We start from the raw sequence: 13,034 nt of genomic DNA, 5'->3' as shown, positions 1-13,034 counted from the left end.
ACCTGTTTTGCACACTTCAATCAGTACATGATGATGAATGGGAAAGTTTATTCTATCAAAACCACCGCCCCTTTATAACATCCGCTGCTAATTGTTTACGTCCAAGTTGTCCAATTTACCAGTCAGCCTTGACAGCTAATGAACTATTCCCTCTTTCACCGCTGTCACAACGCGTCAATAAGCAGTTTCACTGTTTGTTGTAAAGCCGACGTGGCAAATAGCAAGCCAATTTTATTATTTTATTTTTTTTCTGAAATTCTATTCTCTCATTGATTATTTTTAATGACGATTACAAGGTAAACATTTGACGAAATAATTTTCACTTTGTGGAATTTTTCAAATGAAAAAAATTAGCAGTCACTTTCAATTCGATGTCACAAAACAAACAAACAATTTTTTGCCGCGTCCAAGAAAGACAACAACATAAAAAAGAAAGAAAATCAAGTTCGATGCACAGTAAGATTTGATGAATCTTTATCAGCCAATAGCGATAATGTGAAGATTGAAAAGAAATAAAAAGAATTGTTCATCCCTACATGCGGAATGGAAAACGTTGCACGAAAAACGTTCAAATTATTGAACTAAATCAGTCTATCAGTGGAATCATTGAAACAGCCATGAAATGAAATTCTAAACTTATGAACATCGTGATCGTGCAAGCCCGGCACAACGTGGAAACAGATATCCACACAAGAGTAACAATCAATCCATAAATCATGGCAACTGACAGTTGAGAAACAACAGATGCTATTTACCCAGATATAGCAAACGCATCTTGATGAAATGGAACGTGCATCTACTTGCTTATTCATATATCAAACTCTTTTACTTTTGCTCTCATTAATTCGAACTATGGTTGAAGAAGCGCAAATTCTTAGCCGAATTTCAATTGAAACAAGTTATTCATTCAAATTTGTAATTTCCATTCACATGAATGTAGTATGATTTTGTTAGTGTTGCAGAGAACATCGAAATACATGAAAATATTGGATGCCGAAACGTCAAAGGCAAGTAAAAATAAGCATTTCTCTACAATCAGCTACAATGATGAAAAAAAGTGCTGCACAATGATAAATTATACTCAGTGTTACAAAAACTGCAGAGCATTTATTCTGAATTGTTTGTTATTATATTGTTAAAGCATTCCTGAACAATTATTTACATTACAACATCAGTAATAATAATATATGATTAACCAAAAAAAACCTTGGAAATTTTTGATTAATGCCATGCTCCTGGCCAATATTTTTCTTTTATCAAACGAAACTATCACATCTTATAAATAGCTGGAATAAATATTCAAAAAAAAGATTTAAATCAAGTTGAATAAATTATTTCTTTGTAAGAGATAAAATCATTCAAATTTTCCTCCCAGAATGCTATTAATCGTAAATTGCAACTTTTCTTTAATAATAAATTGTTTCCAATTTCATCAGAACATTTGTTTCCAATGTTTTCAGTTTCAATAATTCGTAGGCATTAGATGCAGTAAAACACATGCGAATTTAATTTAAATAAATTGCTTTGCTTTCATAAGATTTTGTTTTCATTTTTCGCGCACCATCAATGAACTTAATTTCTAATTTTCCAAAAATAAAATGCAGCAATCCCGAAAAGTGAATCTTATTACAGATTAATTTCATAGGAATTATTTTCAGTATTTATAATGTTAAATTTCTTGTTCAGCAATATGAATTTTGATGGAAAGAATTCTGAAACAGAATAAAATAAAATAAAAAAGAATAAAGAAAAAAAGAGAAAAATAACCATCATTAAGTAAGCGCATCCAAGTGCGCAATCCGGGTTTTCACAAAATGCATAAAGTAATTTTTAGAATGAAATGATCAGAAATATTATCCAACTTAAATAAAATAAATACTCATTCTGCACAACAAATGGTGAAAATAAAATTTTTCTCAAAAATAAAGAAAAAGGACATATATATATATATAATCAAACATGATTATTATATTTGTACTACAGCACTACTGTAGCGTTTCTTTATCACACGCAGTTATTAAAAGTGTTGAGGAAGTGTTTGCATTTGTATGATGGAATTCTGGTTATTGTGGTAAAGGAAACAGCTTCAAAAGAAAAGCCGAACTTTCTTCAATGCAAATGTTACAAAGTACCCGAATTAGTTTAACTGCGTAAATGAGCCCGTTTCTTGTTTGGTCATTCCGTACAGATTGATGAAGAAATTTTCATTTGCATACTTCCTCATAAACTACTTGTTACGTTGTTTTATTTGCATGAGCAAGCTTGGTGCACAAAATGCAAGGAAACATGCAAAGAAGCACATTTCATACCGGTTTGGAGCATGGATTGGCTTTCTGAATTGTGCTCGTTTCTGGGCATCATCTTCAAGCTCACTTCACGAACGGCAACGCTTTGAATTTTCTCTACCAAACGCAAAAAAAACAATCAAAAGATCATGAAATCAGAGACAGTTGAACGTAAATGGTGAGTTGCATCGCTACCTACGGCGATTGATATTCAACTTTACCAACAGCGCAACACTTTTACAGTGTTTAGAGAAAAATGGAAAATATTTCAAATATGGAAAATGATCAGTATTCACTACAGAAAGAAGAAAAGTAATAAAGGAGAAAAATCTTCGCGAAATATTCGCAGAAGTTGAGTAAGTAATTGCTATTCTTAATTTTATAATTTCCTTGCTAGAACTGTTTGTTAGGTGCAATTTTTAATTTATTTTACTTTTTACCACCATATTTAAAATGTTTCTCAATTTACAAGGCAATGACGTACACTTGGCACACACTTTCATTATCTCACTGATAAACGTCGGCGTAGATGAAAATTTCATCTACTGTGAAATGCTTTGTGTAAACAGTCGCATTAGTATCCAGTGTTTGCAAATGACGTCAACATAACGATTTTGCAAACCTAACACAACTTCTTGCTGTTTTTCAGTAATTCACTTTTCACTGTACTGCATGCATGTTGGCTAATTATTTTGCAGTTGTATAAATTAACATCCATAGAATTCAGCATTTTTTCGTTGTTTGATATGCTTATGCTAAATGAAATTCGACTTTTCAATAATTTCATCATGTCCAGTCTGTGTCAGTGACGTCATTGCTCTGTGATAACTTTTATAACTACATGCATGTTGAAAATATACATCAGATTTATTCGCCCTTCACGTATCTACACATGTACACTACTTAATGGTGAAATTTAAATAAAAAGAAGATTGGATGAATACAATATGTGTAATGCGATGTAACATTTTGTGGCAAAATCCAACTGTTGCATTTTATAAATCACCGTGAAAAGAGAGAACGTTTATTATACGAATTTGAGAAGCAGAAGAAGAATTGATCAAATTATTATTAAATGCGAATCGACAATGAATCAGTTGCATTTGTCAGAGTAGTAGTAGTAGTAGTAGTAGTAGTAGTAATAGTAGTAGTAGTAAAGGATTGGGAGCTCGAATCAGAAGTTAATGTAGCTGCGGATGATTGGGAGCTCAGTTCAGAAGAAAATGTACTGGTGGTGGACGACTGAGAGCTTGAGTCGGAAGGTTCTCCTGTTCGAACTGTCAAACGAGCACGCAAGAAATTAGTATTTCGAGCACTTCGAAATGTGAATCGAGTTGGATTACGAATTCGACTGAAAAGGCGTGGATTGGTTTCAACCGTCGCAACTACAGTACGCACACGTAAACGTTGAACAATGCGAGGCAATTCATAATGATGAAAAAAGTACAGCATGCTATGCTATAAAATAGATGGAAAATAATTTCTTTTTTTTAAATAAATATTATAAATTTAATAACAAAAACAATAATTACCAAAGTAAGTGCCCATGTAGTCAACAACACCAGCCCGCAGAACTGACCATTGAATCGTGAATAGTACGCGTAAAACACAAAATGGTAAAGATAAAAGAATCTAAATGAAAATTAAAATGAAAATAACCAATTAGCAGCCTCTTTATTACAAATTACCTCGGCCAGTAGCGTCTACTCAACGGTGATGTGCAACAGATGAAATCATATTGATCAGCAAACCAGATCATCAGAATCACACAAAACGCTATGTTAGTGTCGTTGAAAAATTCACTCATCACCGCCTCCATACCTGAAGATAGTTACTGAATGAAAAGGAAATTTTCCTTTAATGAAAGTAAACCGATCAATTAAGCTGGATACAGACAGTTTTATCATTTTAGAACAACACTACTCACCAACCAAGCCCAAAATCACAGATATAAGCGGAGCAACTTGAACAAATGCAGCGTTCAATTCAAAAAGTTGAAAAACGTTGATAATAAAGACGAAAAATTGTTGATGCGAAAAACGCAACAATGCCGATATGGAAAAGGTCTAAAAAACAAGAACAGAACAGCAATATTAAACTTCAGTATTATATAAAGATGAATGATATATCAATTCTCACAAATGTAAGCATGGTCAAAAATGCGCTAATGTATGAAGAACGAGACATCCACATTGTGACAAATCGATACTGCTCACCGGTGACAAGATTTCGCATATAACCTAAAAAGAATTTAAAATTGCCGTGCTTAAAAATGCATGAAAATGAAATCCAACAATACATACCCTTCTCTGATTCATTACTAGCCAATGATTTGACGCTAGAGATCAACAGAAAGTCATAGCCGAAAAAATGATCCAACAAAAAACGATTAAATGATTCACCGAAACAGACTTCTTGGTACGGATCTTGAATATTTTTCAACACACAAATGTACATTTATAGATCACTGAACAACTGTTTGAGAAAAAAAGGAAAAGAAAAAAATAAATCTTACTTAAAGCGACATACATAATTGGAATTTTCAGACGATCTCGAGTAGCGCTTGAAAGACGTAAAAATCCATATTCCACTGCATATTCTATAGCAGAAGGCTCTTCTTCATTCTTTTCAACTTCCTCTTAAACAGAATTATTATCAAAAAAAAACAAATAAAAATCAACAAATAAAATTACGAGGATATAACCAGAATTCTTCAGAAATTGAATCATCTCCATAATTATGATGATTATTATTATTCACCTCACTGGATGAAACCGGCATGTATAGTTCAACTCTTTAAAATAACCTGCATTAAAAAACATTTTCAAGAAAACAGAACTTATAATTTACTCCTCAGGTGGTTTAGTAGATACGTCCGCCGGATGTTCTTTGCTCCAATACAATGATGGACGAAATACCGATAAACTTGGAGAATTTGAAAATTCATAACTGAATGTGCTGCTATTGTTGTGCAACATAGATTCATCAGGCGACTGATACGTGTCAGGATTGTAATTGACCAGAAGTACTTTGCTCAAACCGGAAGTAATGTGAACGTTCAAAATGCCATTCCTCGGCCATAAATGACGAACACTTTCCAAGCAACTCGGCTGCTGTCGAGTGAACACAATATGCACATACGTGACCAGTCCAAACAACAATATTGCCTAGTATAGTATGTCACGAAAGTGTCTAATATTGAAATTTATTAATTTTCTTTTAATCCAAACCTCGCCTTCTTTTATTGCTGCTGTACATAAAATGTGCATAAAATTTACATTTTTAATTTCTAATGTTATTTTACTTATTAATTAATACTGCCATGATGTCATGAAAAACATTGAAAACAAATGATAAAAACATCCAACAATGAAAACCTTGAACAAACTTCTGAATCCAAACTTACTTCCTCAAAAGCAAATGATTCAGATAAAAAGCAGCGCACCAGTATTTCAAATCACTTACCACATTATAATAAATAAAACAAAAAATATTATATCTTACCATTAATAAAACAATAAATTCAATGAATCTTCGAACAGAAACAGCAACGGTAATGTGATAAATGTAAGCAGCACGATAATACAATGCTTGAAAAAGTCGATCACGAGGAGTTCCTAGAGCACCTATATTTTCACCAAGTCTGTTTTCATCCATATCTTCCTAATTTATTATAACACAGAGTTAAATTACAAAAAATAAACAAACAAATACAAAATCAATAATAATATAAATTGTAAATATTCAGATAAATATTGATTTGACATTAAAATAAATCTGCCGCTGTCAGTTAATGAAAAACTGCAATCAAAAAAAGATACTGAAATAAAAGAAACTAAATGTTTATATCAATACACGTAACGAAGCATAAACAACAATGAAATGTACTTATCACTTATAAACTCGTAATAGTAACTGACAATAAAACTAATATTAAGTTTCGTGAGACATCACAATATACCGTATGATACACATAATAAGCAAGTACATATATTAATATTTTGTTTACCTTTGTTATTCTCAAACTGGAAAACAGCAGTTGAACATGAAAAAATTAAAATAACAACAACAAAAACAATAATAATAATAATAATTATTATTATTATAAAATTGTGCCTTATACTTCATTAATTTGAATTATTCAATAGTAAAATAAAATGTATTAAAGATGTAACTGATGTTTGTCAAGCATTTTGCATAAAAGCATTCTTAATGTAGCAAAATACACAATCGTTTATCCCACTGCCAAATATACTCTTTCAAAATGAATTTAAACAAATTCAAAAATATACACACTATTTCAAGAAATTTTAAATTGAAATGCATAAAAAGATACATCAAAAAATATAAAAAATTTTATTCACAGTTAATAAAATTACAGTTTGCTAAATTAATGAATCCATGTATCCGATTTTACTGTATTTATGGTAGCATCAACTTCATGTAACTTGAAAGTCTTTTTATAAGACTGTACTTTTCTTAAAAAACCTTCTGACAGTCTACTACCAAGTAAGCATAAAAATAAGCATGGGACTTCTTGCCGCAGGCGAACCTTTAGAATGGTCAGAGCTGAAGAAATATGTCGAACAAGTGAAGCTTCACGGAATCAAGCAATTTATTAATTTGTACAAACGCCTGAAAGATCGACAAGGTGATTGTTTGCGTTGGGGAGATGAAATTGAATACTTTGTCTTGAAATTTGATGACGAAAAGCGCCAAGTTCATGTCAATTTACGGTCAGAACAAGTCTTATCTACACTTATTGCGAATGAAAGTCCAGAGCCAAGAAAGAACGAATTTTTGTGGAGACCAGAATATGCAAAGTACATGATAGAAGGCACTCCAGGTTAGAAACGTTTAGTGGGTCTTATTATTTACTTATTTATCTTTACCATGGTTTTATTTATACTGTTATTTCTTTAAATTTCCAAATGCGTTAATTTAGTTATTTTTTACATTATTTTTCTAGTTCTTTTTAAACCAGTTGCGTACCTACATGCAAGCATTATTTCTTAAATGCGCTTTTGCGTTTTAAATTCATTCAGTTTTGTTTCAAACATTGTCTTAAACCGAAATAATGATTTTAGATGAACTAGTTAGTCATCTTAGGCTGTTTATTTTCTTCAGTCTGTGTTGATGAATCATTCGTTTTCACGATTAGTTAAAAGTATAGTTAATGACATTTTTCCGTTCTGTTTAATTTTGCACATCATTGTTTGAACTATAAACTTGTAGCAACAAAATTGAGTTGATCTGACAGTTTTATCTTTGTTGTTGCAAATTTATATGATAAAAGCTATTTTGCAAAAGTGTTGAAAATCGGATCAAGAATTGATTTCAAATTCAGTTATAATACTGTAATAAAATTTGTTAGTTTACATACAGTTGATAAGTTTGCCTTTTTAACATACTTTGTAAATGAATAATCTTTGTTTGAAGTTCTGTTATGATTTGTAGTCATTTTTTAAAAACAAAATGCTTGCATATCTTAATTAATTATTATGCTGTGTTTATTTAATTTTATGTTTTATAATCTTGAATAATTTATTCTTTTTTCTTTCCTTATTCTTCATATTAATGTAACATTCGAATTTATATTTGTCGCGCATTTATTAAATGAATTATTTTCATTTATTACGGTTTATTTTTATTCATAAATTATAAATTTGTCAACAGGAAAATTATTAAATTTTCTGTTGATTATTGTTAATTTTTTTCAAATTCAAATCATTTACTGTTTACAAATTTGGGATAAGTATTTTTTGTATTTTTGGTTGTCATGGAGAACATTAATTATTATAATTGTTTAAATTTAGTACAGCATTGCAATTTATTAGGAAGTTTACAGATATTTTAGTGGTCGCTTTCTTAAAAGCGTCCCTGTATTTATAACTCTTCCATGAAAGCAATTATTATCAAACTCTAGCATACTGAATTTTTAACTGACTATTTGTCACTGTTTTCTGACTAAAATTATTTATTGGTAACGAATAATAATTTTTTTAATGAAATTATGAAATTTGATTTTTTCATCTGTATTGTACTTTGCGTTTATTTGTATTTACTTAAAATGATGCATTTATTTCACATTTATACTTTCACACACAGACGTGGAGCCAAAGAAAATTAATAGAATTCTGAGATTTATTTTTTCATTTTTATATTAAATTTCTTTTTCAATAAAATTAACATTAAGGTTGTACTTTTAGGTGAGCCATATTCGAACATTGAAAGTTTCAAAAGTGTTCAGGAGAATATGTGTAAACGACGTCTCGAAGTGGAGAAATATTTGTTGGACGATGAAGCATTGTTAACATTTGGATCATTTCCACGATTAGGATGCCCAAATTTCACTTATCCACCTACTGAAACAACACCAGAAAGTGGTTATTCACGTTCTTTGTTCTTCCCGGACGAAGCCATTTTCACAGGACATCCACGATTTTTGAATTTGACTCGAAATATTCGAGCACGTCGTGGTTCTAAAGTTGTCATAAATGTTCCAATATTTCGAGACATTAATACGCCCAAACCTTTTAAAGAAGATTTTAGTGCTTTCGGGCCAGCTGGCATTGAAGCTAACAAGAATGCTTTACCAGATCATATTTATATGGATGCTATGGGTTTCGGTATGGGCTGTTGCTGTTTGCAGGTCACTTTCCAAGTAAAACAGAAGGAGTTTTGAAATAATTTGTAAAAATGTCGATCAAAGTGTTTTTCAATTGTTGCATTTATAGGCAGTCAATTTGGACGAGGCTCGCTGGCTATACGATCAGTTAACACCGATTACACCAATAATTCTTGCACTGAGTGCATCTTCACCAATATTCCGTGGTTTGTTGGCAGATGTAGATTCTCGTTGGGATGTCATTGCCGCATCTGTAGATGATCGTACAGCAGAAGAAAGAGGTTTGGAAATGTTGAAAGAGAACCAATTTGTGTTAAATAAATCTCGCTATGATACTACTGACTGTTATATTCATCAAGCTAATGAAAGCTTCAATGATATTCCAGTTTGCTGTGATTTGAAAATTGTCAAATTACTTACTGCTGAGGGTGTGGACGAACTTTTAGCTAAGCACATTGCACATCTTTTTGTCCGTGATCCTTTGCAAGTCTTTCGAGAAAGAATTGAAGTCGACGATATGGCTTCTTCAGAACATTTTGAAACGATCCAGTCGAGCAATTGGATGAACATGAGGTGATAATGATGAATAATCTAAATAGGCTTTGCATTTCGAAATAGGAATTATAATTATGTTATGTTTTCAGATTTAAACCACCACCGGCTGATTCTAATGAAATCGGTTGGAGAGTTGAATTTCGACCGACAGAAGTTCAACTAACCGATTTCGAAAATGCTGCATTTGTTTGCTTCGTCGTGTTGCTGACTCGAGCCATATTATCATATGGACTTTGCTTTGTCATACCAATCAGTTTGGTTAATGAAAATATGAAACGAGCTCAGCGACGAGATGCCGTCAGAGAGGTTGTTCAATTAAGTTAAAATTTTCAAATATTTTTGTGTTTGTTTTTGAAATTGCTTTAGCAAAAATTTTATTTCCGAAGAATACTGAGAACCGCTGTTTCTAAGGTTGAAGGAAAATACACTATGAAGTCAGATTCATCTTTACCAGATGAGGAGAACATTATCGAGATGTCGATAGACGAAATTGTAAATGGAAAACAAGGGGGATTCCCTGGTTTGGCCGCACTTGTATTCCAATATTTGAAATCGATTGGAGTCACTGTAGAAACAGGATGCATCCTTCATGATTACATAAAGTATGCACAAAAAGTTGGTGTTTTATGATCATGGTTTGATGATGATGTTTACAATTTCTGTTTCTATAAATGTTACGAAATGTGCAATTTAGTCGCATGAAGTAGATGATAATTTTTTGTTTAGTTTTATTCGTCAACGTGCTACTGGTGAACTGTGGACGCTTGCACGATGGATGCGTGAATTTGTGCTGAATCACAGTGAATATCAGAAAGACAGCGTTGTTTCTGAATCAATTTGCTATGATATGATGAAAATGATGAGAGACATAAGTCAAGGAAAATGCGAATGTCCAGAAATAAATGGCATTGACAGTTGTTATAAACGCAAATTTTTTCATTCTTGATTTGCCTAATAATAATAATAATGAATAACGCCATAAGTTAAAGAAACATTGATTTATACGGTATTCTGATGTTTTCTATGCACGATTTACTTCATCTCTATTTATTATGTCGCACAATGGGTGTGATTTATATCTTGTAACCTGCAACTAGTGACATTGGTATTGATTCTGCAATACCTCTGTAATATGTTGTAAAGGCAAATGAATTTAGTATACTTTTCCTTTGCAAATGCTTTTAAGCGGTTGTCATGTTGTTTTCTGTTCTTTTGCATAAAATTTACTGTTTTACACAATCACTGTCAGCAATGATTGATTTTCGGTGCGATAAATGATTGTTTCATGACAAACAGTAAACCCCATTTTGGTTACAAGGCTTTTTTTCAATTTCATCCAGCGAATTTCCGCAGTTTCAATTACTATTATGATTTGTTCCACAGTTGTGCACAGCACCAATTTTTATGCCACAATATCAACTTCTTTTACCAGATCATATTTATGTGGTAGTTTTTGGAATCTTCAGAGGTATCCACCAGTAACTACAGTGACACTTGCTCCATGCTTCTCAGAAACTACGGCATATTGTAAAATAATTTTATGAATATTGCAATCAATTGTGTGCCAATTAGAGGTATGTAAATTTTCAATAACTCTCAATTGACGCCTTTTTGAGAAATTTGATAAATTTGCAGGTTAGAGCATTTGAAATTTATAGAATAAAAAGACTGGCGTATTGCACGAAGATAGCTGTCTAATGTGAAAATTTTGGATAATTTTTATCTCCAAATTGTGTGTAGAAAGTCAAAAAAATTCAGTAAACAAGCATTTAATTTTGAAAGTTACTGTTGCATAAATGAAAATCAGGAACAATTCTTATTAAAATACATTTCATTTCTCGGTGGAAAACATTGACAGTTTTGAAACAAAAATTAATGACATCGTTCAGTATGCACATTTATTTTACTTTTAATTTTTATTCCTTTTTATTTCGACTTTGTTAAAATCCTATATTAAGTTTCACTTTTTTGTGTATATCTCAAGAAATACGCAATCGCCAGCCGTCCAGATATGTTTATAATAGTTAGGGAATAATTTTGTACCGATAAAAATCAATTTCTTTAATTTTTGTTGAAAAACATTTTTCTCGAAAATTGCAAAATTTCATGGGCTATAGACTTGGTTGTTTTCGCGAAAATCAGCGAAAAATTTGTTTTCAAAATTTTAACTTTTTTTTCATCGTAATATATTGATAGAAAAAATATTTTCTTGAAGAGTTTGACCTTAAACTGTCTAGCAGTTGTGGAATAAATGGGCTATAAACTTGAGGTACTGCTAATTTTAAATTTTCTACTCAAACGCAGTACATTAAGTAAATAAAGATCAATGAAAAATGTACAGTATCATTTCAAAGCAAAATGTACAGTAAATATTTATCAGCAGAATAGAACAAAATAAAAATTTGCATGCGAGGTCGTTTGCTTTATTGACCTAATAGAAATCATTTCAGTTTGAGGCCGTCCGTGGATGGTAGCTCAGCGTTTTGATTGGAAAATTGACTGAAGACAAACATTGAATCCAAACACTATTTTTGCTTTTTATTTATTATTATTTTTTGGAATAATTTCTGAAGAATAATTTTTTAATCAGCATCCAAAGACAATTAATATTGATGATGAGAAGACGATGAATTTAGCAGTAAGTGGCAATTCTTTTCATTTTAGACTCTTAATCACTTGACAGTGCAGTTGAGAATCGATATTGAACATAATTTCTCAATATATTCTCTAAGAAGAATTCTCAACGTGAGATAACAGGAGACTTAATAAACGCCAAATTTCCGTGCAATTAAGTTTGATTAAATGCACCCTGCATGCATTGTTTATCTGTTATTAAAATACGGTCTTTCGAAAATCACCTTGCAGTAGCTAACATGTACTTTCAACTGACCATAAGCAAGCTTTTGCCCGCAAATTCTTCACTTAAAAAGTAGCTTCATTTCAGCTACTGGGTTTTCTGATGTAAGAAAATTTTTCGGATATACGTAGGTGTGTTTTGCCTAAGTCAATTTTATTTTGTTATGGCGTTTTTTGTCAGACAGTGTATATTTTAACTGAATTGTAAATGTAAAAGTGAAGGTCATTTTTGAATTTTAAAATGGTCCTTTCCTTATTGGTAGAATTTAACAGTGCATTTCTTCTGCTCATATTATGGCTTAGGTCATATTTAGATTATCTTCAGCCAAAAGTTCTAACGCACTAAAAACGGGTTTCTAACGCTGCATTATGCAAATAAAGATCGCCACAACGCTGCCTTATCATCAGTAAGGGTGCGTTTGTTTGTTTAATTTACGTGCCAATTGGTAGCATTGTTGAACGTTCTCTGCGTTTATTACGGGCGTTAAGTAGCTGCTGAAGGCCGTTTCAGATTTACAGACAAGTATTCCACTTTTCTGCTTATTTTTTTTAAACTTTGTATACTCATTTTGTAAACAATTATTTTGTAATTAGATAGCACTTAATTATTATATTTGTTGTAATTCTACTTTGTGATAAAGTGAGGACAATTTTGATTTAATATCATTATTACAGGTTTAAAGAATGGAGAAAAAGAAAATGGGAAAACG

At 31.6% G+C, this 13,034-nt stretch overlaps 2 protein-coding genes across 2 annotated transcripts; one reads left to right on the top strand and one right to left on the bottom strand.

Moving 5' to 3' along the window:
* Positions 1-3,356: 3,356 nt before the first annotated feature.
* Positions 3,357-5,942, bottom strand: Tsp_07923 (membralin). Its single transcript, XM_003373276.1, has 10 exons — positions 5,790-5,942; positions 5,136-5,452; positions 4,979-5,079; positions 4,801-4,923; positions 4,589-4,711; positions 4,425-4,525; positions 4,213-4,351; positions 3,974-4,106; positions 3,818-3,917; positions 3,357-3,743 (listed from the first exon to the last, which is right to left on the bottom strand). Exons 1-10 carry the CDS (start codon positions 5,940-5,942, stop codon positions 3,357-3,359), a joined length of 1,677 nt encoding a protein of 558 aa, XP_003373324.1.
* An 870-nt stretch (positions 5,943-6,812) lies between these two features.
* Tsp_07922 (glutamate--cysteine ligase protein) lies at positions 6,813-10,414 on the top strand. Its single transcript, XM_003373275.1, has 6 exons — positions 6,813-7,131; positions 8,495-8,937; positions 9,023-9,486; positions 9,558-9,774; positions 9,835-10,070; positions 10,195-10,414. Exons 1-6 carry the CDS (start codon positions 6,813-6,815, stop codon positions 10,412-10,414), a joined length of 1,899 nt encoding a protein of 632 aa, XP_003373323.1.
* Positions 10,415-13,034: the final 2,620 nt, after the last annotated feature.

The sequence above is a fragment of the Trichinella spiralis genome (assembly GCF_000181795.1).
Source record: "Trichinella spiralis strain ISS 195 chromosome Unknown Scfld6, whole genome shotgun sequence".
Classification (NCBI taxonomy): domain Eukaryota; kingdom Metazoa; phylum Nematoda; class Enoplea; order Trichinellida; family Trichinellidae; genus Trichinella; species Trichinella spiralis.
The sequence above is the reverse complement of the archived record's forward strand: the minus strand, read 5'-3'. Positions and strand labels throughout refer to the sequence as shown.

Bases quoted from the DNA above. Each gene is read 5' to 3' on its own strand.
- Tsp_07923 (XM_003373276.1), bottom strand. From the start codon at position 5,942: ATGGATGAAAACAGACTTGGTGAAAATATAGGTGCTCTAGGAACTCCT. The intron at 5,080-5,135 runs GTAAATTATAAG...GTTATTTTAAAG, and splicing joins TCTACTAAACCACCTGAGGA to AGTTGAACTATACATGCCGG. The intron at 4,924-4,978 runs GTAATTTTATTT...ATTCTGTTTAAG, and splicing joins AGAATTCTGGTTATATCCTC to AGGAAGTTGAAAAGAATGAA.
- Tsp_07922 (XM_003373275.1), top strand. From the start codon at position 6,813: ATGGGACTTCTTGCCGCAGGCGAACCTTTAGAATGGTCAGAGCTGAAG. The intron at 7,132-8,494 runs GTTAGAAACGTT...TTGTACTTTTAG, and splicing joins CATGATAGAAGGCACTCCAG to GTGAGCCATATTCGAACATT. The intron at 10,071-10,194 runs GTATGCACAAAA...TTTTTTGTTTAG, and splicing joins ATCCTTCATGATTACATAAA to TTTTATTCGTCAACGTGCTA.